General features: G+C 46.6%; 1 protein-coding gene and 1 long non-coding RNA gene across 5 annotated transcripts in view; one reads left to right on the plus strand and one right to left on the minus strand.

The window, feature by feature from the left end:
- Positions 1 to 2342, minus strand: part of LOC143437660 (uncharacterized) — a 15645-nt gene extending 13303 nt beyond the window's left edge. For 2 of the 3 annotated variants that reach the window (XR_013107010.1, XR_013107006.1), the window contains exon 1: positions 800 to 1796. This is a non-coding gene — a long non-coding RNA (uncharacterized LOC143437660). The other variant, XR_013107007.1, reaches the window with a different exon arrangement.
- The window catches only part of Ksr2 (kinase suppressor of ras 2), a 367151-nt gene that overhangs the window by 171 nt on the left and 340453 nt on the right, over positions 1 to 26527 (plus strand). For both annotated transcript variants that reach the window (XM_076922578.1, XM_076922577.1), the window contains exon 1: positions 1 to 638. This exon is cut by the window's left edge and continues 171 nt beyond it. In XM_076922578.1, coding sequence (XP_076778693.1) covers positions 459 to 638 — 180 coding nt within the window. In that variant the 5' untranslated portion in view covers positions 1 to 458. The remainder of the gene's footprint in view (positions 639 to 26527) is intronic.

Raw genomic sequence — 26527 nt, forward strand, 5'->3', positions numbered from 1 at the left:
TGAGCTCTATATCCCTCTGCCTCCTCCTTCCACTTCGCCTCCTCCCCTTCCTCCTCCTCCTTACCCTCCTCCTCTTTCTCCTCCTCCTCTCTAAGTGTACAGACTGCACCCTACCACCTGGTTGGCTTCTGACAGACGGGCATCTCTCCCTTTTTAGGGACCAGAGACACAGAGAAAGAGAGGAGAGAGACAAGGGACATTCTAATGCAGACTGCTTGATACTCTCCCCCGCCCCAAATAATAATAAATTTTGGCTCTTGTCCCCTCCTCCAAACCCCCACCCCCTCAAGCTTGTGTGAGATGTTGGGTTTCTTCAGGAGACACTGCTGAGAAGTCGCAGAGGTTGGGGAGGCGTAGGGGGGGTGGACTCCCTCTACCTCCACTCCTTCCCTCCCCCTTTTTTTCTTTCTGGGAGGAGGTGGAGGAGGAGGAGGGGAAGGGGGGTTGCGGAGCAAGCGATGGATGAGGAAAACATGACGAAAAGCGAAGAGCAGCAACCTCTGAGTTTGCAAAAAGCCTTGCAGCAGTGCGAGCTGGTTCAGAACATGATCGACCTGAGTATCTCCAATCTGGAAGGGCTTAGGACGAAGTGTGCAGCTTCCAACGACCTCACGCAGAAGGAGATCAGGACCCTGGAGGTAGGTGTTGCCTGGGGTGGGGGTTGGGGGGGCAATCCTTCCATCCCTTCCCCTTCTCCAGTCTGTCCCCCTTCCCTTTGGGGTTCTGTGTGTTGAGGGAGGGCCTGGGGAGGGGAGAGGGTAAAGCAGGTGGGCACGAATGATGCGCTATGATTTATCACCTGGCAAAGCCAGCGCGGATGTCCCTTCCCTTCCCAGTGCGGCTGTTGTCTGTGCTCGGCCGGGTGGTGGTGGTAGCAGTAATAAGTGGTGCTCCGTATTTATTATTACGGGTTGTAGCTGTTGCCATGATTATTCTTTTCCTGTAGGAGGAGGGAATTATCATCATCATTATTATTTTCTTCTTCTTCTTCTTCTTCTTCTTCTTCTTCTTCTTCTTCTTCTTCTTCTTCTTCTTCTTCTTCTTCTTCTTCCTCCTTCTTCCTCTCTCTCTCTCTCTCTCTCTCTCTCTCTCTCTCTCTCTCTCTCTCTCTCTCTCTGTCTGTCTCTCTCTCTGGAATTTGTTTATATGCCTGGGGGCTTGAGTGCTGGGTGCTATGTTAAGGAGCTGCAGGGAACCCACGTGACCTTGTGCGTTCTGCAGGTGGTCAAAGGTGGTTTTGCCTGGTTAGATGGGGCTGCCTGAATGGATCCAACCTTTTGCTCTGGGTCTCATCCCTCACCTCCCCCAATCTATGCCTTAGAAAATTAGATGCATGAGAGAAAAAAAAAAAAAAAAAACCAATCCCCAGAGAAGTACCCATTTCTAAAACAATCGTTTGATGTAAAGGTTGGGGGGGGGGAGATTCTTTGCAGGCCCAAAAATGTGTAAAAAAAAAAAAAAAAGAGAGAGAGAGAGAGAGAGAGAGAGACAATGTTGCGATTGTCTGGAGTGGTTCTTGCTTTAGGTGGCCTGGGGAAAATGCTCTTGGGCTGCCTTGGTGAGACTTGGATAGGGGTCCAGGAGAAAGAGTTACGTTTGGCTCATTGTAGCATCGTCTCTCCGACAGAACTTGAGGGGAGTTGGGAGCAGTTCTCTGAGAGACTGTGATAGAGATGGCTACAAAGTTTCTACAAAGAAATGGAAGGAACTCTTTCTCCTTCAAAGGCCATTTTCCCCTCCAGAGGATGTTCTTCAGGGTTTTGTGAAAGGCCCGGTGTACTGAAATCCTCCAGCATGTAGCTACCTTGCTCAAAATGTCAGATGGATTCAGCAGCCCCTTCACCTTCCTTCCCTCGAAGGCCCAGCTGTCCACATTGCTTGATTTAATTTGGGAATTCCCACTAGCTGGCATCTGCCAGAGAGTGGTGGCCGTGGAGCTCAGAGCAAAGGAGGGTTCCCATTGGCATGGCCGTGTATGGTGGAGCTGGGTGGTTCCGCTGGCCTCTGGCTTGGCTTGTGAGTTTTCCTGAAGCCTGAGGTCTTTCTTCAGTCTTGGCTGACGGCGGGAGGGTGGGGGTGGGGGGGTCATCTGCATGAATGCACCTCTCGGATTTGTCAGGCCTCTTGTTTCTCCTCCATGGTTTTAAGTTTGGCTTGATGTCTGTATGCAGGAGACTATGGTTTAGAAAGAAGAGTTTGTGTGTGTATATTTAAAGGGTGCTTGCTGCCCTTGGGTACGTATCTATAGTCACCTGTCAAGGGGGAACATGATCCCAGGGATGAAATAAGATAAATGTCAATGTGGGAAATGAGTTGAGAGGCCCAGGCATTGCCTTTCTCAGGGGGAGGGGAGAGAGAGAGAGAGAGAGAGAGAGAGAGAGAGAGAGAGAGAGAGAGATTGACTAACGTTTGCTGCTTGAAGAAAAGGTGTGGGCTGTTGTTAGCCCAGCTCCTATCTCTATACAGGGCCCAGAGCGGATTTGGTTCCGAACTATACATGGGAAAACTTACACAGATAACCCCTGAGGGCCACCACCTCCACCCTGTCTCTTCTACCCTCTGTCACCAGACAATCCCATGCTAGGCTATGACAGCCTGAGTTGCTCAGAGTTTCCTTCTGTTTCTTTCTATGGTGTTCCATCCTCTGTTCACTGACTCCCTAGAGAGCAGTGATTGACAGAGCCGGGCACTCCATGGCTAGGGATGGAACACAGTGGTAGCATGCTTTACTTTTGTAGGTGTGCACAAGGACCTGGGTTCAAGCCCCAGCACTGTACAAACCCACAAACAATGGGCACCTGGTTCTGTTTTTATCTCTGCAAGGTGCCTTATATTTGAAATTAGGGGACAAAGTGCTGATGTGCTGGTCAGGAAGTTGGAATCATAGCTATCTTAGTTAGGGTTACTATTGCTGCAATTGAGACACCACGACCAAGGCAAGTTGGGAAGGAAAGGGTCTATTTGACTTATACTTCCATATCACTGTTCATCATAGAATTAAGGACAGGAACTCACACAGGGCAGGAACCTTAGGCAGGAGCTGATGCAGAGGCCATGGAAGGGTGCTGCTTACTGGCTTGCTCCCCGTGGCTTGCTCAGCCTGCTTTCTTTCTTTCTTTTTTTTTTTTTTTTTTAAAGATTTTTTTTTTTTTTTTTTTGTTTTTTGTTTTTGTTTTTTTTTTTTTTTTTTGAGACAGGGTTTCTCTGTGTAGTCCTGGCTATCCTGGAACTCACTCTGTAGACCAGGCTGGCCTTGAACTCAGAGATCCACCTGCCTCTGCCTCCCAAGTGCTGGGATTAAAGGCGTGCGTCACCACCGCCCGGCTTAAAAGAATTCTTTATTTATTTTTATGTGTATGACTACTGTTGTCTTCAGACACACTAGACGAGGGCATCAGATCCCATGACAGATAGTTGTGAGCCACCGTGTAGTTGCTGGGAATTGAACTGAGGACCTCTGGAAGAGCAGTCAGTACTCTTAACCACGGAGCCATCTCTCCAGCCCCTCAGTCTGCTTTCTTATAGAACCCAGGATGGCTAGCCCAGGGATGTCAGCACCCACAATGGGCTGAGCCTCCCCCGCCCCCATTGATCACTAATTAAGACAATGCCTCATAGCGGGATCTCGTGGAGGCATTTGCTCAGTTGAGGTTCCTTCCTTTCAGATAACTCAAGTTATGTCAAGTTGACGTGACTAGCCAGCACAACAGGAAGCACATCTTTTTCCAGACCTCATAGTCTGAGGGTACCACAGGACATACCAACCAGTTGATCCACAGTGCCCAGTGACTCTTCTGGAGTAATCATGCCAGTTTCACAACTGCCTAGTTCCCTAGGACCAGGGTGTAGGAGAGGAGCCCTGGAAGGTATGGTCCGGCCAGATTTCATGTTTGCAGTCACCACGTTTTCAACCCTAACAGCTAACAAGTCTGATAAGCCTGAAGCCTCATGGTGGTATTGGCCAAAATGTGCGTTCCCAGCGTCTGATGGCCACGTTTTAATTCAGCTGAAATTGCAGAGAGGGTCCAGGATTCTGCATTTAGTGTGCACAAGGTGTGCTTCTGTGCATAATTTTTCTTTGGTGGTGCTGGGAATTGAACCCAGGACCTTGTGAATGCTAGGTGAGGGTTCGACTGCTGACTCTATCCTCAAGCCCCAAGCCATGTGTTTCTGATTATGGACACTTTATGAATGACTGATCGAAGCTGGGGGTAGTGGTATACACCTGTAATCTTAGCACTTGGGATGCTGGGAAGGGGAGGAGGGAGCATCCAAGGCCAGCGTGGGACACTGTGCTTCAAATTAAGAAGGAAAAGAGGGCTGGATTGTGGCTCAGTGGTGGAGATCTTGCCTTTCATAACATGTTTAACCCCCAACTCTGAAAAAAGATAAAAAATAAAACCTACCAGCAGCAACAACAAAAATAAAACATCAACAGCAGAACCCTAAATCCATTAGGATATAAATGCTGTGCTCCAGCTCTTTATGTTTTAAACTTAATCTTGATTTTTATTATTATGTATGTGGATACAAGTTCATACTCTCCTTTGTGTCCAGGAATTGAACCCAGGTCACTAGGTTTTCAAGACAAAGAGTTTTTACCCACTGACTTGTCTTGCTAGCCAATATGTATATTTAAGTGGTTTATTTGACTTGTGGCTCTGGTCCCAGGTCGACGGGCTACATCAGATGACCGCTATCTTTCCAGCAGAATCCCAAGGTGGTTCAAGGCATCACGTGCTGAGAGACAAGTCCCCTGTTGTTTCTGCTATTTAACGGTGATGACTCCCTGCTCACAAACACCATAGTTGCTAAGAGATTGACTAGACCATCCTGAAGTCATTGATGATAACATGTGTGTACTCCTGCAGAATCAGAAATATTTAGTGTGATCTCGGTCTTCACAAAGCATGCTTCTTGGGTAGGGAGGAAAGGCTGATGTCACAGCCAAGTGACAGTGAAGGCCAAACATTCAATCCTTTGGGAGATGGCAAAGGAAGTTCTTTTTTTTTAAATTTAATTTAAAAGATTTATTTATTTTATTTGAGTACACTGTACATGTCTTTGGACACACCAGAAGAGGGCATCAGATCCCATTACTTTGTGGTTGCTGGGAATTGAACTCAGGACCTCTGGAAGAGCAGCCGGTGCTCTTAACCACTGAGCCATCTCTCCAGCCTGGTAAAGGAAGTTCTGATGGCTTTTCTGCAGTGGTTACAAGATGGCTTTCATAGCTCCAGCTGTCACATCTGCATTGAAGAAAAGGCAGAGGAGGATGCCTTGAGTGTGGAGAGATGGTGGTTCATATTTTTGGCTTTAGGAAACAAATGCTTTCCCATGGTAACCCTCCTTTCCACCAGCAATGTTCAACTATGGTTTTTGGCCACAGTGGAGTCAAATGTTCTAGCTGCAAGGGAGGCTGGACAGAGAGAAGCAGGAAAACCATCATTGGCCTTGCCTTCGACGGGTCTTGTGCCGAATCATATAAAGTCAAGGTTCTGCCTTCATGGGAGAAGGTACCAATGGATATTGGGTGGGCCACTAGTAACACCAGCCCCATAGTTTTTTTGGTAGATATTTTGATGAAGAAGAAAGTCAACATGTTTTCCAGTTTGAGGCAGGTTTGCTTCCTAGATGTTCTACTTTATCTTGGATACAAATGTAACCATTTTAACCCAAGCTGACAATTGTAAGATAATTTCTGCCTCAGTGGGTGGTTGTAAGGATCACAGGAGAAAAGTATCCCCGGATACTGAGCAGACTATAGTCTCCAGCAGATTATATTACTTCCCTTTGCTGAGACTAATTACTGATAGAAACTACTTTTAAAAAAGGAAAGGGTCGTTGCTGTTTTGCTCTTATTTATTTGATTTGTATTTTTTCCACTTAAAAAACAAACAAATACAATCCCACCACTCTCTCCCTTCCCCCTTCCCTCCTCCAGCCACTCACAGCTGCCCTCCCTAGATGCAAAGATTTATTTGGGCTTGTGATTTCAAAAGGGACCCAAGTCAGGCATGGTAACATGTGTCTTTAATTCTAGCACTGAGGAGGCAGAGGCAGGCGGATCTCTGCTAAGTTCTGTGATAGCCAGAGTTGGGTCATGAGGCCCTGTCTCAACACAAACACAAACACAAGAGCCATAACCCATCAGGATGAGAAAGCATGGTGACAGAAACATAAGGCAGCTGTTCAGGGCCAGTCCTTAGTCAGGAAGCAGAGAGCAGACATCAAACCTCAAGACTTAACCCTCAGTGACTTGCTTCTGTCAGCAAATCGCTATCTTTTAAAGCAGCCGTTCTCAACCTGTAGGTCGCAACCCCTTCAAGGGCCATCTATCAGATATTCTGCGGGTCAGATATTTACATTACTATTCATAACAGTAGCAAAGGTACAGTCATAAAGTAGCAATGAAATAATTTCATGGTTGCGGGGGTGGGGTGGGGTGGGTCACCACAGCAGGAAGAACTGTATTAAAGGGTCACAGAATTACGAAGGTGCTTTAAAGTTTCCCCAACCTTCTCAAACAGTACCACCCATTGGGGACCAATCACTTTCAAAGCCTAACAGTGATGGTGGTTAGCCAAGGGTGGTGTGGGTTATATGACATGGGGACACCTGGGAGCAGAGGAGTTTGGGTAATATTTCTGAGTATGTCAGGTAGAACGGTTGTGTGGGCTGTTAGCCCTGTCCTGGAAACTCATGTTCAACAAGTATTCTGTGGGTAAAATAAATTCTGAGATGAAGGGGTTTGGGAAACAGTACAGGAGCCTTTCCCTAACCATCTGTGCACATGGAGCCTGGTGTGTTTTCCTTTCTCAAGGATTACCCTGGAGGGGTATCGTTCAGTTCCATACAATCCACGGGGGGCGGGGGGGGGGAAACTTGGCCAGGCAGTTAGAGAGGCCTGCTTGGCTGGGGAGGCAGGGGTTTGGAAAGAAAGAGGAGAGGGGTGGAGACTGTAGCGAAGGGGACCCTGTGGCTCTCTAGATTTCACAGGGTTGCTTAGGGACTGGCTCAGAATGGAGCGCACCTGGTGGAGCATCACGGGAGTGAGTTTAAGTCTCTGATTCCTGGGGTCTTACGTAGCATGGGGTGTCACACTGACCACTTGCATTTCTTTGTGGGAAGGGACAGATGTCTTCAGAGGTTTTGGAGTGAATACAGCCAAAGGGCAAAAGGATGGTTAACAGCAGGTCTGGTGATAGTCTGTAGCAGGGGCTAGCCAGGTCTGGTGACTATCTGTAGTAGGGGCTAGCCAGGGCTGGTGACAGTCTGTAGCAGAGGCTAGCCAGACTTCTCTTCTGTTCAGAGCTGAATGGCAAATAGGCTTTGTATTCCCCAAGTTTCAGACACCCTACTGTGTTGTAGTAGCCTGTAGTAGCCATAGACCATACATGAGGTGTGGGCACATTGGGAGGTTTCTCAATAAGACTTTGTGGTCCTTGAATGTTGAGTTTGATGTTATTTTTGACATACATACTATGATGTATTTTTTTCCTTTTAATTTGTTTTATGATATGTTTACGATAGTTGTTTTATTATATATGTTATATATTAATATAATATATTATGTACATATATTATATATAAATATAAATAAGTGTGCGATATATCACACACACACACACACACACACACACACACACACTATTCTTAGTTTGGAGGCCTCACAAGTATTTGTGGTGGATGAGATGTGGCTCATCCCTGGTCTGGAAGATGAATGGGATTGCACAGAGGTCATCTAGAAGTCGATCAAGTGACACGGGGCTGGAAGACTCTGACGGTGCACAGGGGGATGGCTCTGAGCCAACTCTGGTGTGATCAGATTGCAAGGAGAGGGATGTGATGGGTTTGGGGGCTAAGGGCAGATGCCATGGCATCTCCTCACGTGGCACAGGCATCATGGCCACACTTAGCAACTCTGCTTTTTTATATGTCCACCTCAGTTCTTGATTTCTTTCTAAAGAGCCCCTCCCTAGACTTAATTCCACTTGGGAAAGTCTGTGCTTAAGATGGCATGTCACAGATTCCTCTGAGTCTGTGGGCTGTGCTTAGTTGGCGACTCCATCACTAGTCTTGTCTGACTTCATTCATATGCAGGTGACGAGGAGGGTTGGGGACAGGATGTGGAGCCTCCCAGGGCAATGGTTTGGGTGATTTTTATGGTGTTAATGTCCCAAGAGAGCAAAGACAGAATTTGCAAGGAATCCGAGGCTGCAGAGTGGAACAGTGTTGCCTCCTTTGTGTTGGGTGGGTTGGACTTGCTACAAAGTTATTAAGTGGGATGGGCTATGATAATTAGACCGGGTGGAGTGAGCGCCCCACTCAGGAATCAGTTTTAGGTGGGATGATTGACCTGTGCTTCCTCAGGCATCAACCTCCCATCTTATGATGCCACTGTTTATATCCAGGAAGGAAGGGATCTCTGGCTCAGTAAGTCATGAGACAGGAAGATACCCAGGGCTCTCTGGGCAGTGGGCAGCGTAATCTACTCAGTGACCTCCAGGCTAATAAAGAGACTGAGGAACAACACCTGAGGTCAAACACACACACACACACACACACACACACACACACACACACACACACACACACACACACACACGTTTTTGCATAAGTGTGTGCATAAGGTGGCTACAGAAAAAGCCACCTTAAGATTAGTGGCTATCCTGGGTCCTAATGAGCTTGTGTTCATCTGATGGCTCCATTAAGTCTTGAGGATTCAGGCTATGCTTCCTCACCTGGCTGGCTGCCTCGGTGTCCACCCACATTACCTCTCCAGAGGGATAACCTGGTTTTCTCCTACTGAGGTAGAGGCACTGTTGTAAGAGGACAGTTCCCAGCGCCTGTCATCTTTAACCTCTGTTTGCAAACGTGACAAATGACCCATTGGCTAGCCATGGAGGCATGGACAAGCCAGAGTCAACATGGCTGCTATCCCAGGATCTGGGAAGCATTGGGAAGCATTTGAATATTTTAATATAATTTGAATATTCATCTTGATGCTGAAACAAAACAGAAGCGCACAGAACAGGGCAATGAATGTGAGCTGACCATAGAGCCTCCCCTGGGGAAGAGTGTCCCCAGGCTGAGGGAACAACATGAACAAACTTCCAGAGTGGGATGAGCTAGGCACGATGCTGGGGGAGTGGAGTCAAGGTAGGGCAGGTGAGAATGAGAGGTTCCGAGAAACAGGATATGGAGACTGCCAAGAATTGAGGATTTTATACCAGGGGCCATAATGCATGCCTCTAATCCCAGAAGTGGGGAGGCAGAGATGACAGATCTCTGTGATTTGTGGCCGGCCTGTCCTACACAGCAAGACTTGTCTCATGTGTGCATAAGTTTATGTGCAAGTATGTGTGTGAGTGTATGTGCATATATGTGTATACATGGAGGCCAGAGGTTGACATCAGGTGTCTTCCTCAGTGACATCAGGTGTCTTTCTCAGTCACCCCCTACCTTATTATTATTATTATTATTATTTTTTGAGATAGAGTCTTTGGACCTGGACCAAACAGATTTAGGTTGGCTGGTCTGTAAGTGCCAGCATTCTCACTGTCTCTGACCTCCAAGACCTGGAGCCATAGTGGGCCAGTTGGTTTTTGTGTGTTAATGGTGGGGATCCAAACTCTGATCCTTATAATAGCAGAGCAAGCACTGTATTGACTGGGCCATCTCCACAGGTCAGAAATATAATTTAAAAATATGTATTGGTTTTTATTATGTGTGTGTGTGTGAGTGAGTGTGTGTGTGTGCATGTGTGCATGAGTGTGTGAGTGTGTGTGATCTATGAGTAGGTGTGTGCGCTACAGTGCAGGTATAGAGAAGTCAGAAGACAACTTTGTAGATTTGGATTTTCTTTACCATCTCTATGTGGGTTCCAGGGATTGAACTCAGGTCCCTCGGCTTGGTGACAAACCCTCTAACCCACTGAACCATCTTACAAACTTTTTTTTTTTTTTTTTTTTCGAGACAGGGTTCCTCTGTATAGCCTTGGCTGTCCTGGAACTCACTCTGTAGACCAGGCTGGCCTCGAACTCAGAAATCCGCCTGCCTCTGCCTCCCAAGTGCTGGGATTAAAGGCGTGCGCCACCACTGCCCGGCAACAAACTCTTAAGAGTTACTTTCAATGGCTGCATATTATTCCAGGGCCGTTCCATAAATCCTGACTGAAGTTCTGCAGTTAGGTGCTTGCATTGTGACTTCCCATTATAAAGGAGCCTGTGGCAGACGTCCTTACGGCTGGGGCTTGCCTCCAGCTCCTAGACCTTGTACGGCTAGGTCAAATGTTTCTGGACCTTTAATGAGTTTTATCAATTTGCTTTCCATGAACAGTGTGAGAAAGGCTTGTTTCCCATATCCTCAGCATGAGTGCATATTTTGTTTGATTATTTTTTTTAATAGTTGGTTTTGGTCTAGGCCAGCGTGCCACATAGGAGAAGGAGAACCAAATGAAAGCCAGGAGCGATTGTCTCCTGCAGGTTTCCTCTAGGTTGGAACGCCTCTCCAGTGGGTCATGACCATAACAGTGGTCGATACAGCTTTACAAGCCAGTTTGTAGAGCGCTAAAGTAATCTATTTGACCCAAGCTGTCTCATGGCAAGGCAGGCACAGATAAAGTACAGGTAGAAGGCCTGTATTCTGGCATCTTCGATGGTGGCATGACCTGGAGGGGAAAGGAGTGAGGCCCATGCAGATGCAGGGCAAGGGGCGTTTCTGTCATGGTTGGAGGCAACAGAAATAGATTAATAATGACCATAGCGATGGCATATTGTTTGACTACAGTGTCTCGGGGTGACAGTTCTCGAATTGAAGTGTAGATCGATGGAAACAGCCTAAGATGTCCACAGAGATGGGCGAGGATGAGACCCAGCTCACTGGTGTGGTGGGCTCCTGCCTGAGATCACACTGCGCTGTGGGTGGTGCTCACAGCGCTCAGATTTCTAATCTCTTAGAACACTGCAAACGAAGACCGAAAAGCAGTTCACTTAGGTTTTTATACTGGGCACATGGAAATGACAATATTTTAGATATACCGGCTTAGCTATTTCAAAGTGAATTCATGTGTAGCTTGATGCCTTCTCTCGCCAAGGAGACTAGAAAGCTTTAAACATTAGTGGGATGAGGAATAATGATGGGGACAGTACTGGCATCTCCCCTTTCCTCCCTTTCTTTCCCCCTTCCTCCACTTCCCTCCTTTCCTCCCGTCCCCTTCCCTTCCCTCCCCTCCCCTCCTTTTTTTCTCCTTCCTCTCCCTCCCCTTTCCCCTCCCTTTCCTTCCCTCTCCCTCCTTCTTCCCTCCCCTCCCTTATTTTCCCCTTTCTCCCTTTTGCCTCCACTTCCCTTCCCTTTTTTCCCCTCCCCTTTCCTCCCCTCCCCTCCCCTCCCCTTCCCCTCCCCTCCCCTCCCTTCCCCTTCCCGCTGCTTCCTTCCCCTTGCTTGGGTGCTGGGATTTCCCCTGGGTGAGAAAGGGACACTATGTAACAAATATGTAACTTCCACAGGGTTGTTTGATGTGATGAACTCCTTTTGGGGATGATAATGGTGAGAGTTGTACAATAAACAGCCCAGGTCGCCACTGAACTATGAACTTAAAAACATTACATTGTAAAACATTACATATTTTTTTAAACCATACTAAAAAGGTTACTTTAAACACTTTTATTACATTTATGTATTGCACATAATACAGTGTGAGTGTGTTTGTGAGTGTGTGTGAGTATGTGTGTGTGTGTGTCAGAGGACAGCTTGCGGGAGTCAGTTCTGTCTGACTTTCTATCGTGATGTGAGTCCTGGGACGTGAACTCAGGACATCAGGCTTGGTGGCAATTGGCTTTACTCACTGAGGCATCCCATCAGCCCCAGCAAGTGTGGGGTTTTCCTGTGTTCATCTGTGAGTGACTAGCTGGTTTGGCAGCCACACTCAGTATGGAGGCCAACAGATGAACAGAAGTGTCCCTGAAGTGGGGCACCCAGGGACTTTGTTTTTAATCAGTTTCAATATCATGTTGTGTGTTTTCATCTTTATCTGACTTGGAGAATCTGTGTTTTGTGATCATTCGAAAAAGCAACACAGATAACATCCAGGTTATGAGAATAGAATTCTTCGCCACAGCTCCAAAAGAGAGCCCTCCAGGGCAGGCAGTCCCCGAGTTACTGTGACACTCACCCAAGAACTTAATAAGTCAAGGGACTAGAAACACATGGTGATCAATTTTGTTTTCCTCCTCAAGTTCACGATGGCAAATTTCAAACATCCAGCAAAGTTGCACTTACTCACCTGTGACCTGGAGCGCTTCCCTGTATTCTTTTATGGCACATCTGTCCACCTGTCTGTCCTTTGCTCCACCCACGAGCCTACCACAACGTCTGAGAGCAGACATGCACCCTTCAAGTAGGTCCACATGCACGACATTGGCTGATGCTCAGGAGTGTTTCTCCTTTTGATGAAGGAAGGACTTGCTATGGGCAGCCTGGATCTGTGTGAGCACTACTGAGCTTCTCCAGATGTGTGCAGCAGAATCACCAATGTTACTTCAGTCTATCCAGATGTGAAGTGTTTACCACACAGTTACCTCTGACCTGTCTTTAAATCAACCAAACTTACATGTTTTTTTCTTCTACAGGTTGTTATCTTTTGCCTAGTGTGGAGCTGCATGTTAAGTGAAATGATACATCATATACTTTTACAAGGATACATATACATCATATACATATACATCATATACATATACATCATATACATATACATCATATACATATATATGCTTTTGGCTTTTAAGAAATCTTTGTGTGTGTGAGTATGTGTGTGTGTGTGTGTGTGTGGGTGTGTGTGTGGGTGTGGGTATGGTGTACATGTGTTTATTTGCTCATGAGTCTGCCTTCCACATTGGCATAGGTGCACCAGGATTACAGACGTGTGCCACTTTGCCTGGTCTTATGTAAGTTCTAGGATTCTGAACTCAGATCCTCTACCCTGCAGAGCAGGCCCAAAGCCACCATTAGTGTTTAATATTTTTTTAGTGTATTTATAATTTTCTTTTTCTCTGTCCCCCCCTCCTTTTCTCCTTTCCCTCTTTTCCTCACTATATTTCCTAGGCTGGTCTCGAGCTCCTGGAATCCTCCTGTCTTAGTCTCCTGAGGAGCTGGGACTCCAAGTAAAACCCACCACATCTGGTTGAGTGTTTGTTCCTGTGAGTTTTAACTCATAGGTCTGTAAAAGCTGCCATCCTCAGTACTAAGTGGTCATCCCACCACTAATCCTCCCTGTGCTCCTTCTGATAGTTCACCCCTTCCTCCCTGTCTCTTCCTGGCCCCTGGCCGTCATCTTTTAAAGAATGTTCTGTGCATGAAATCACTGGACCCACTGCTCCTGAGGTTGGCTTTTTTTTTTCCTCTCACATAATGTCTCTGGGATTCGTATCCACATGGTTGCACAGTACTTCCTTCCTTTGTGTGTGTATGCACATGTGTGTATGTGTGTATGCGCATGGCATGGAAGTGTGCACACACATGCTCGTGTTCCATTCACATGCATGTTGGGGCCTGAGGATGGTGTCAGGCATCCTGGTCTGTCATTCTCTACCTTACCTTCCTGATGCAGATGAGTGTCCTGTCTCAGCTCCTGTAGTTCTGGTGTTACCGGCACCAGGGGTCACCTGCAGCTTTTTACATGGATGCCGGGGAGATGCAAACTCAGAGCTGACCAAGTTTTGTTACTTACTGAGCCATCTGCTCAGACTCGCTTCCTCCCTGTCGAATGCCAAGCTGTATGTCATTGTGGGATGTAATCTAGCACAATTAGCTGCTCAACCACTAAAGGACACTAAAGGTTTTTTAATCTCTTTTCTTTTTTCATGGGATTATAAACAGAGCTACTACCAACATTCATGTGACATTGCTTCACGCGAACCCAACTTTAAGTGTCTCTGGGAGACATAGATAGCTGTGGAGCGACCAGATTGTAAGGTAGATAAATACTTTCCAGCATGGCTGAACCCTACTCCTCTGTGACATGTCCCTCCACGGCTTCACCAGCTCCTAGGATGTCCCTGTCTTCGTTACTGTGCAGTTGCTGTGAAGAGACACCATGACCAAGGCAACTCTTATAAAAGAGAGCATTGAATTTCAGCAGGTTGACAGTTTCAGAGGGCCAGTCCATTATCATCATGGCAGGGAGCATGGTGGCAGGCAGATGTGGTGCTGGAGAAGTAGGTATATCTGGATCTACCAGCAGCAGAAAGAGAGAGCCACTGGGCCTGGTGGCCTGGGCTTTTGAAGCCCAAAATATTTCTTCCAACAAGGCCACACCTCCTCCAACAAGGCCACACCTCCTCCAACAAGGCCACACCTCCTCCAACAAGGCCACACCTCCTCCAACAAGGCCACACCTCCTCCAACAAGGTCACACCTCCCCCAACAAGGCCACACCTCCTCCAACAAGGCCACACCTCCTCCAACAAGGCCACACCCCCTAATCCCTCTCAAGTGGTGCCACTTCCTGATGACCAAGCATTCAATTATATGAACCTTTGGGGACTATTCTTATTTAAACTACCAAAGTCACTGTATCAGGGTGGGATGTTTACACGCCATAGCACATATGGAGACATGCCATGACACATATGAAGGTCAGAGAACAACCCACAACTCTTTCATTTTCTTTTCTTTCTTTCTTTTTTTTTTTTTTTTCAAGACAGGGTTTCTCTGTGTAGCCCTGACTGTCCTGGAACTCACTCTGTAGACCAGGCTGGCCTCGAACTCAGAAATCCACCTGCCTCTGCCTCCCAAGTGCTGGGATTAAAGGCATGAGCCACCACTGCTCAGTAGAGAACTCTTAAGAGGTCTATTATTTCCTTATTTGTGTGTGCTGGGGTCAACTCAGGTCATTAGGCTTGGCTACAAGTACCTTTGCATCTCAAAACTCCACAATATAATTTTAGTCACTTAATATCCCTTGTCACTGTTTTCAGTTGTGTTCCTCCGATGTCCGAGGCTGACTGTGACTTTTGTGTGATTATCTCTCACACGTACATGCTCTCTGAGAACATGTAGGTTCCAGTTGGCGATAGCTGATATTGGTTGTTAACTTGACACACCTCGGGGGAGAGAATCCCGGTTGAGGAACTGAATCAGATTTCCTGTGGGTGGTACCATCCGTAGGTAGGTGGTCAGACTGAACAGAGGCAGAAAGGAAACCAGCGAGCAGCTTTCTCTGTGGTCTCTGCTTCTGTTCCTGGCTTGGCTTCCCTCAGAGATGGACTGTAAGCTTGAGCCAAATGAACCCTCTTCTTCTCAAGTAGCTTTGGGTGAGGAGTTTAATCAGAGCATCAGACAGCAAAGTAGAACCAAGCCTTTCCTCCCACTTGAGGACACTCGGGTAGCTTCCTTGAGAGTTCTTTATAGATGCTGAACAAGATCCCTCCTCAGATACATAGTTGCAAATCCCTCCTCCTGCTCTGCTGTCTTTTTCTTTCCCTTTAATAGTGTCTCTGATAGAGCAGAAATCCAACCGAGCCCAAATGGTCAATCACAGATTTAGGCGTTCTGGCTGAGAGCTGTGACTTACCAAAAGGAGGGCTTCCTGCCTTTGATCAGACAAATAACACGTGTTTAGATCTACAGCGTGTCTCTGAGGGATGTGTAAGTAGCCCCTCCCCCTTCTTTTGGACGATCTCTTCTCCACTGACTTGTTTCTTGTATCTGGGCTGTAGACTCAATTACCCGTGCCTCTCAGTAGCCACTTTTTATTTTAGGAAAAAATTTAATTTTTGACACCCCTAATTATATGTACATATGGGGTGTGACATGGCGTACTGGTATGTTGTATTTTTTTTGTGTGTGTGTGAGCACAGGTGTGTATGTGTGTATGTATGTATGTACATGTGGAGGTCAGAGGTTGTCTCTCCTGTGCTTACTGTCTTAGTTTTTGAGGTGGGGTCCCTCACTGAAGTACATTCACCTCGGTGATTTGGCTAAACTGACCGTGAGCCCCAGGGGTTCTCCTGTCTCTTTGTCATGCTGTACCTGGATTTTTATATGATTTCTGGAGGTCTACACTCAGGTCTTCATGCTTGTGTGGCAAGCACTTCGCTGACTGAGACAGCTCCATAGCCCCTTGATGTCATATTTTTTTCTTTTCTTTGTAGATTTATTTATTTAATTTTACGTATGAGTGTGTGTCTTGCCTACATGGATGTATGTGCACCACCTGTGTGCCTGCTGCCCGTGGAAATCAGAAGAGGGCATCTGATTTCCTGGAACTGGAGGTGTGGATGGTTGTGAGCCCCCGAATGGGTGCTGGGAATCGGATCCAAGACCCCTGGAGGAGCACGAACCATCTTCCCACCTCCAAGCAGGGTTTTTAAAAATAGGGACAAACAAGCTGATATAAAGATAAAAAGATCAATGAGTTAGGTAGCCAGAACAATGTTGAAGAAGAAGCAGGAGGGGAGGAGAGGGAAAAGAGAAGAGAGGAGGAGGACGGGGAGGAGGAGGAAGAGGAAGAAGGGGAGGAGGAGGAAGAGGAGGAGGAAGAGCTAAAGGAGGAGGAAGGGGAGGAGGAGGAAGAAGAGAAGGAGGGGGAGGAGGGGAAAGGAGGAAGAAGTGAAGGAGGAGGAAGAAGGGGAGAAGGAGGAGGAAGAGGAGGAGGAAGAGCTAAAGGAGGAGGAAGGGGAGGAAGAGGGAGAGGAGGAGGAGGGGGAGGAGGGGAAGGAGGGGAAAGGAGGAAGAAGTGAAGGAGGAGGAAGAAGGGGAGAAGGAGGAGGAAGAGGAGGAGGAAGAGCTAAAGGAGGAGGAAGGGGAGGAGGAAGAGCTAAAGGAGGAGGAAGGGGAGGAGGGGAAGGAGGGGAAAGGAGGAAGAAGTGAAGGAGGAGGAAGAGGAAGAAGGGGAGGAGGAAGAGGAGGAGGAAGAGGAGGAGTTAGGAGGACGTGAAACTATTCGATTTTAAGAGCTAGTCTAATGCTACTACAACCATGAGGGTGCAGTGTTGGCGAAGGGTTTTCAGTGTGTAGATCTTGCATGTGTTGGACAAAGTGTTTCATTTTGTTCTTTCATCTTCGATAAATGACACGACTTGCAAATTTTTCGTTTGTGATTGTTTCTTTTTAGTAGTACCACAAATGTGAATGACTTTTTTTTTCTGTTGACATTGCATTTTGCAGTATTAATAAACATACTAGCATTTTTTTTTTTTTTTTTTTAGAAAAATAGTTGCGGTGGGAACTTTTTAAGTAGATAATTGTGTCATTTGTAAATATGGGTAGCTGTATCTTTAAAGTTCTAATTTTACTGGATGAGACTTTTACTGTGATGTTTAACGGGAGCCGTGGGAATGGACATCCTTGTCTTGCTCCTGGTCTTTTGGGGGCAAACACTCAGTTTTTCCATGATAATGATATTGCTTTGGGCATTTAAAATACATTGTTTTGGTATATGAGCCTTTCCTTCAAAAGATGAAGACATTCCTTTCTATTCTTGGTTCGCTCTGAGTTTACATTTGGTCAAGTGCTTTTCCTAGGTCAATTAGTATGGTCATATAGTTTATTTTCTTTATCATTTCCTACAGTTCCTGTCCTTTAAAATGCTTTTATTTTGCTCCTTCAGTAGCTCAATTGGGTGAGCGGAGAACTGTAAAATGCTTTTATTTTAAAGTATTCATGTAAGGGTTTTAATCAATTAAATTTCTTTTTAAGTATTTATTTTTATCATCCCATTTATGTGAATGTTATCTGCATGAACGTATATCACTTGTGTTTGTGTGACCATGGGCTAGAAGATGCTGTTGGATCCCTGGGAGCTGGAGTTACTGGCAGTTGTGAACCATCATGTGGGTGTCAGGAACCCAGCTTGGGTCCTCGGGAAGAGCAGCAAGTGTTCCTAACTGTTCAGCTATCTCTCCGGCCCCCCAAATTAAATTTCTTGAACAGTGGTAAGATTATGTAAAGTATTTATTCTTGAATTAATGTGGGTTTCAGAGAGTTGACAGGTTTTATTTAAATGGTTCAGTTTGCATCTGTTGAGTCCCCGTGCTCTGATTCATTGTCCCTTCGGTGACCATAGGATCTGTAGTGATGTCTCCTCTTTTGTGCTTGATTTTGTCAGTCTGTTTGTAATTTTTTTTTTTTCAAAAAACTATGTTTTGGTTTCATTTATTCTCACTTTTTTCCTTCCAATTTCTTAAAAAACAAAATCCCCCAAACCAACCCCCTCCCCCCAAACAAAAACTTGTTCAAGGTGTGCTTCCCCTCTTTTCTCTGGGTTACCGTTGCTCTTTTTATATTCTTGAGGTGAGTGCTTATGTTTACTTGAGACATGTTCATTTTGATTTCTTTCTTTTATAAAATTCTCTCCAGGGACAACATCACCTACGGCTCCCTCTTTTTTTTAATGTCCTACATTTTAACTACTCTTTAACTACTCTTTAGTTTATAACATTTTCTGATCTGGTGGTTTAAGGCTTCTTCTTGGATACATATTTTTCTGCTTTAACAAAGTTAATAACTTACTTGTTTTTGAGATAGGGTCTCTCTACATAGGCCTGGCTGTCCTGCAGCTCACTATGTAGATCAGAGTGGTTTCTCTTGCCTCTGCCTCCCAAGTGCTGGGATTAAAGACATGCACCACCAAGCCTTGCCCTGTTGCATACAATCTTTATACACATGTGGCTGAATTCCTAGTGTTTAGGATGCCTGTTAGCTTTTTCCTGTTGTTTTCTAGTTTAGTTTTGTCACGGTTATTACGGTTTTCGTTCTCAGGTATCTAAGGTTCACTACTCTGGATGTGTTATGTCTTGGTGAGCGTGCCTGTGTGCACTCGGAGTGAGCATGCACATTGTTGTAGATGTGTGCAGTGTTCTGTCAGGGTGAGCTGGGTCCCTCGCCTTGATGGGATTGTTCACATTTGCTCTCTGTTGCTGACATCTTGTCCGGTTGTACTTGACGCCCTCTGCATTTTGTGTGTCTTTTCCAGGCCCCTGTTTTTATGGATTTTGGGCTGTCTTAAGTGTTTACATTCACAATGGTTATATCTTCCTGAGTTTCACTTTTTTTGAAGTTTCCCCCCCCCTATTTATTTGCTTATTTATTTATTCTGTGTGTGGTATGGGGGGGGGGGACTGTGTATGTAGAGGTCAGAGGTCAACTTGTGGGAGCCAGTTTTCTCCTACCCTGTAGGTCCCAGGATGGAACTCAGTCAGGCTTGGAGGCAGTGCCTCTTTATCCAATGAACTCTCTCACTCTCCCCTTTTTGAGACAAGTTCTCACGTAGCCCAGGCTACCCCTAAATCTATGTGGCCAAGGGTGACACAAAACTTCTGATCTTCCTGGCTCCAACTCCTGGGTGCTAGGATTGCAGGCATCTGCTGGGGTTAAACCCAGGGATTGTGTCACATGGGTTCAGCATCATAACCACTCTGAAGGGAACGGTGGAGGGCTTCCCGTGTGTGTTGAATGTCTTGTAACCATTATTCACACAGATGCCTCACACTTGACAGACAAGTCAGCCCCCATTACCTTGATCACACCTTGACATCTGTCCGTCTGTTTCCTGTCACCATTTTTTGCCAGCTCTGGGTATTTTACATCCATGAAATCATACAGAGTGTGGCCTCTCTTATGTGCTTTTCTTCATTCAGTACTATGGTCTGACTATCTTGACCTGCCAGCTCCCAGTAAGGACACAGAGGTCCTTGTTATAGTTCAAGCCTTAACTTAATTAACCCTGTCTATACTAGTCCACATTTGCCACATGGCCTGTTACCCCTCACTATGTCCCAGTACATCCGACTTCTTCCTGCCTGGCAAATCACCCATGCCTGATTTTTCTCTCAGAGTTCCTATCTCTGCCTGGAAGTTCTGCTTTTCCTCTCCCATCTGGTATAGGCTGTCAGTTCTTTATTAAACCAATCAGAAGGTGATGGAGAAGAATGTTTACAAAATATTCAGGCAATAAAAATACCAAGACCAAGGCCTGTAATCCACTCTGTGCCAGTTTAGTACGTCAACATTTGAATAATACAAAGACAACCTTTCCACAATGCACAAAAATTGTTCCAACATAGCCCAATGTCCCCAATGTCCCCAAAGGCCATCTGCTCTATAGCATATAGCAATACCTCATTTTTATGGCTGAGTAATATTCCACTGCATTCACAGATCCAATTGATGTATCTACTGATCAACCAAGAGCCTCTCTTTAATTTCTTTTTATGGTTGTTGTGAACAACATGTCTATTAATACTGTTCGTTTAGCAGGGTAGGGATACTTTTCGAAGAAAACTGGAAACTGGTTTTCCTCTTCTCCAAGGCTCATTTCCTGTATCAGACTGATAGGCACTTGGGAAGCTATGCCTGGTGGGTGGCTCTGGATGGTGGCTCTACGTGCCATTCCTTGGAGCTTTTTCAGGGGACTGATTGGCTCTTCAAGTTACAAAATGTTCATATTGGACCACTGATACCGCTCAACAGGTGACAGTGCTTGTTGCCAAGCCTGCCAGCAGGTGTGAGCCCCAGAGCCACATGGTGGGAGGAGATAAATGAGTCCTGTAAATTGCCCTCTGACCTCCACAAGCATTCTATAGCACATGTGCACGTGCACACCCACACACTCACACTTACACACACAAAGTCCCACACACTCATATACACACTCTTTCACACACACATACACTCTCACACACACATACACAAGTCACACACACTCTCTCTCACACACACACACTCTCACACACATATTCACATGCCCACACAGTCACATACGTACTCAAACACATGCTCACACACATTCTCACACACACCCAGTCACACACATACTCACACACAATCACACATACATTTACACACACATGTCCACACATACACACACATACACACTCTCTCACATACACACATACACACATGCTCACACATACACTCACACACACTCACATGCTCACACACACTCAGTCACACACACTCATACACAATCACTCACACTCACAATCACACACATGTCCACACATACACACACTGACATACTCACACACATGCTCACACATACACTCACACATACTTTCACACACACTTTCACACACACACATGCTCACACACACTCATACACATTCATACACACATACACTCTCACACACTCACATACACATTTTCTGTCTCTCTTTGTCACACACACACACACACACACACACACACACACACACACACACACACGTATTCTGGTCACTCCTGCATCTCTCTTATTCCTGCCCCTTGGCCTCTGAACATCCCCCCCCCCAAGCACCTCCCACTCTCATGGTTTTATTTGTTGACTTTAACGACCCCTGCCTGTCACTCGGGCTGTTTGCATGAACACGGGCATGGATGGAGCTCTGTACTGGAGCATGGCCACTCTCTCAAAACCACACCACTGAAGACTCCATCTCCTCAGCCAGCAGCCATTATCTTTCACTGGCTTCTGAGAGCAGGGTGTGGCCTCATGAGCCTCCCCACACAAAGTGCAAAGCGGACAGTCCAATCTTGTATGCATTCTTGTATGTAATCACAGCTGCTGGGAGCTCATGGCTGTAGTGGCCATGTCATGTCCCCAAATTGTGTTCTACATTCTCCCCCACTTCTACCTCGTACCCTTTTTCTCCCTTCTCTACCACAACCTTCCCCAAGTCTGGGGGGTGGGGGTGGGGCACGCTTAACTGTCCTGTTTAGAGCTGAGCTTAACTGTCTTGTTTAGAGCTGAAGTCAGTTATTCTCAGCACTTTGACCCATTGTGACCTATGCATTAACTACTGCCCACTGCAAATGATGCTTCTTTGACCATGCTTGAGAGCAGCACCCAACTATGCATATAAATATAAATATTTAGAAGGCAGTTTGACCCCGAGTCCATTAGCAAAACAGTAGTAGGCTCCCAGGTGAGTGCCCGTGACCTCCCCAGCCATGGACTTTGGCCAGGTTTATAATGCCAGGCATGAATTTCGTCCTGAACACTCCTCGTGAGTTGGTTTGCGTGTGTTCACGTACTTAGCTATTTTGCAGAGTTGAGTGTTAAACCCAGAGTCTTGCACAAGTTATGAAAGTGGTTTGCCATTGGTCATATCACCAGCCTCCAACCAGTTAGGCAGGGTATGCTGGCTAGTGTTATGTCAAGTTGACACAAGCCATCTGAAAGAAGGGAATCTCGGCCGTGAAAATGTCTTCATAAGATCCAGCTGTAGAGCGTTTTCTTCATTAGTGATTGGTAGGGAAAGGCCCCGCCCATTGTGGGTGGAGCCATTCCTGGGTTCTGTAAGAAAGCAGGCTGAGCAAGCCTTGGAGAGCAAGCCAGTAAGCAGCACCCCTCCACGGCCTCTGCATCAGCTCCTGCCTCCAGGTTCCTGCCCTCACTGCTTTTGATAATGATCTATTTATTATATTGCACTGTGAGTGAAATAAACCTTTCTTCCCATATTGCTCATGGTCGTGTGTTTCATCACAAAAAGGAAAACCCTGACTGAGATACACAGGCATTACTTTCTTTCTTTTTCTTGTGGAGGTGGGACCCTGGGAACCCAGGACCTCAAGTCTGGTGGGCCAGCTTTTTTTTTTTTTTCCCTTGGATCCCTCTTCACAGTTCTTCTGACTCACAGTATCTGTGTCTCCTTGGTATGGTGGCCTTTTGACCAGAGGGGACAATTTACAGTGACAGCCCCTGAAGGTCACCTGGTACTGATGTCCCTGAGGGAATACGCCTGAGTTGTGGTTGACAGTGAGGTGACGACTGTATTCATTTTCCATAGGAATTCAAAATTACTTTGCCATTATCCAGGGAAGAGTACCAGCAACTTCCCTGTAAATCTGTGTGTGCACACTTGTGTGTGCACACCTGCGTGTGTACACCTGTGTGTGCATACCCATGTGTGTGGATACCCATGTGTGCATGCACAGATGTGTGTTCACCTGTGTGTGCATACCCATGTGCACACACACCTGTGTGTGCACACCTATGTGTGTGTGTGTGCATGTGTGCATGTTTGCATTAATATAAAGAAGAGAGTAAGGACCCACAGTTTGGTGGTTGGAGGGAACTGCAGAGGTAGTAGCTATTGGTAGGTCTGATGTGTTTTGAGACTAATATGTCTGTAGGTTATAAATAGAGCAACACTTATGGGTTAGTCTGGTGGCTCAGCAGGTATAAAAGCTCTGCCCTTGCAAGCTCTACACCTGAGTTTGGTCCCCAGAATCCATGGTGGAAGGAGAGAACCAGGTCCTAAAATTTGTCCTCTGATCTCCACACATGCACTGTGGTGCTCAAATGCAACACACACACACACACACACACACACACACACACACACCATACTCTCAAACTAAAAATACATACAATAAATCTTTAAAAATAAGCTTGAATCGTCCAGCTTGAAGAAGATGGGCAACCCACGAATTTTCAGCTTTGTCATGGCGAGCTAGTTGGGATAGCCACTCTCCATTTCCCAGGAGAACATGAGAAGACGTGTGACTGTGAAGTGCTGACCAAGTGTGCAAAGCCCTGAATCCCAGCCCCAGGCCCATGTAAATAGGTGTGTTGCTGCTTGCATGTGAGGAGGGCACCATAAAGAAACCACCAAACGGCCATGGGATGCCTTGAGAGGAAGGTCTTTACAGAGAGAGAGAGAGAGAGAGAGAGAGAGAGAGAGAGAGAGAGAGGCCAGAGGCATCTGGAAGAGTCTGGAGCAGAGTGAAAAGGAAGTGGACTGGACATGGCCAGGGCTATCTTCCAGAGAAGGGAGAGCCCCGAAACCTTGCCTTTATAAGTGGAGGGTGGGGTCTGGAGCAGGCTTGGGGCTGGCATCGTGCAGGAAGAGGGAGGAAAATGGAAAGGGCTCGAGGCGTAGTGTGGGGGTTTGGAATAGGGACTGTGGGAGCCCAGAGCCAGCAAAGGTTTCGATATGCAGCCACAAGTATATGTCGATAAGAGAGCCAAATGTCCCTCTCCCAGAGGCAACAGAAACGACTTCTTTTAGCAGACAGGAACCCATGTCAAAAGTTCCTGAGGGATGTTGGCTTTTATGTAGCTTGAGCTGGGCCAAGATTGCCATGTCTAGACATTGCACTTCCTGAGACCTAGCAGGGCACACCTGCAATCCTGTTATTTGGGAGGTGAAGGCAGGAGGATAAGATCTGCCTTGGATATATAGTGAGTTTGAGACCAGCCTAGATATGAGGCCCTTTCCCTATCTCAAAAATAAAATAAAATAAAATAAAATAAAATAAAATAAAATAAAATAAAATAAAGAAGCCATATCTTAGGGTTTTACTGCTGTGAACAGACACAGTGACCAAGGCAACTCTTAGAAGGACAACATTTAATTGGGGCTGGCTTACAGGTTCAGAGGTTCAGTCCATTATCATCAAGGCAGGAGCATGGCAGCATCCAGGCAGGCATGGTGCAGGAGGAGCTGAGAGTTCTACATCTTCATCTGAAGGCTGCTAATGGAAGACTGACTTCCAGGCAGCTAGGATGAGGGTCTTAAAGCCCACGCCCACAGTGACACACCTACTCCAACAAGGCCACACTTACTCTAATAAGGGCATGCCTCCAAATAGTGCCACTCCTTGGGACAAGCATATTTAAACTACCACAGGCTAGAAGCATTACACACACACACACACACACACACACACACACACACGCACACACACGCACACACACCAATCAAACTGTGGTCAGTTAACCATTCTCCCCCTTAAACCTCCCTGGATTATTTTAAGCATCCTCCCGACATTGTAACATTCCACCTCCAATACACTTCTGTATATATTTCTTTACAACGCTTATTTATTTATGTGTCTGTGTGTTCTTGTGTGTGTTTATGGGCAGCACATTCATGCAGGTGCCCACAGAGGCCAGGGGAGGGTGTGCTCGTCCTGGAGTTGTCCTGACAGGCAGTTTGTACAGAGCCTCCCAATGTGGCTGCTGGGAACTGAGCCCCTTGGTGCTCTTAACCGCTGAGCCACCTCTCCGGCCCCTTGTTTCTGTGTTTTTGTAAGTGATGAGTACTCTCTTCTTAAAACTCAGATTCCCATGCTGGCCATTCCTTAACCAGGTATTTCCTTGAACAACAGATGAAAATATTTATACACAAGTCTTTGAAGCAGCCACTGAGGGAGATACCTGCCTGCTGGAGCTCCCCAGGTGTCACTGAAAACACCACAGAGGACAGTCTGAAGAGTCCTAAGTGTCCCCTCTCCCCTCCCTCTCTTTTTTTCTCTGACTCCCTTTCTCCTTCCCTCCTTCCCTCCCTCCCTCCCTCCCTCGGTTCCTTCCTGATACTTTTGTCCGTAGCCCAGGTTATACTAAAACTCAGTGAAGCTGAGGATGACTGAACTCAAGACACTATTGGTCTTCCCTCGCAAGTACTGAAGTACCCAATACCCTGTCTGTTTAAGGCGGGCTCAGTTCCACCCTCTTAAAGAACAAGCTAGTTGGAACTGGAGGTCACAGTGCTGATGGTCCCGGCTGGAATCTAAAATGTAACTCAAAGGGAAGAGACCATAGCATGGGTTTTAGTCTTTGACCATTTACATCTGCTTCAAAAGGTGACCTGGTGGGTTGCTTCGGACCGAAGCCTTGCTGCGCACGTACAAGGTACAAATAGGTATCTTTGTGCGTTAAGAATCCTGCTGGCGCCTGGATGCAGGACAGAGGTTCTTGGACATTGGTCACGTGGCATCGGAATGACAAAGTGAAATAAAAGGAGGGGTACCTGACGACTCCTCAAGTTTGGAAAAGACTTGTAGATAGGAGGGAGAAAGACAGAGGGAGAGCCACTGGCCAAGGGAGGCGGGCAAGGCCTAGAGAGCAAGACCAAAATGGCTGAGTTAGATACAGATCAGGCTAGGGGAAGAAAAGGGGAAGCCCAGCCCGTGGGGGTGGGGGTGTGACTTAGGTAGGGGGCGGGGCGAGGTGTGCTGGGTGGAGCCACAGGTACTGAGTGAGACTTGTCCTGGGTTTGAGACCCAACAGCATTAAAGTTGAGATTGTATGCTGACGAGGAAAGAATGTTCCAGAGAGAAGGAACAGAATACTCAGAAACTCAGAGGTAGGAAAGGCACAGGGCATCAAACAAACTCTAAAGCGGTTGAAATCTCCAGAGCCCCAGGCCCTCTGGGAAACCCAGAGACCAGGCAGTCCATCTTCTCTTCCCTCCTCTGGCTTCCTAGCTGCTTTTCATAGGAAAACGAGGCGTGTCACTGGCCAAATTGAATAAGCCCCTCTAATCGACCGTCTCCACTTCTCAAATACGATTTGAAAGCCTAACGTGGATTTATTGGTCCCCTAAGGTGGAGGCAGGTTCTGTGAGCATCACGGCACACCCAGTACCCTGGGAGACTGAGCACGGATGCGGATGCGTAGGACTCAGAGGTGCAGGGGTGGAGCACGAGGAGGTGCAGTTGGGAGAGAAGAGATTGGGGGAGTGGAGATATGTTTTCTGGCCTCGCTCCGTTACTATCAACAACAGCAGAGAAAGCGTCTCCACGGAGTTATGAAAAATTC

The sequence above is a fragment of the Arvicanthis niloticus genome, chromosome 24, assembly GCF_011762505.2.
Source record: "Arvicanthis niloticus isolate mArvNil1 chromosome 24, mArvNil1.pat.X, whole genome shotgun sequence".
Taxonomy (NCBI): Eukaryota; Metazoa; Chordata; class Mammalia; order Rodentia; family Muridae; genus Arvicanthis; species Arvicanthis niloticus.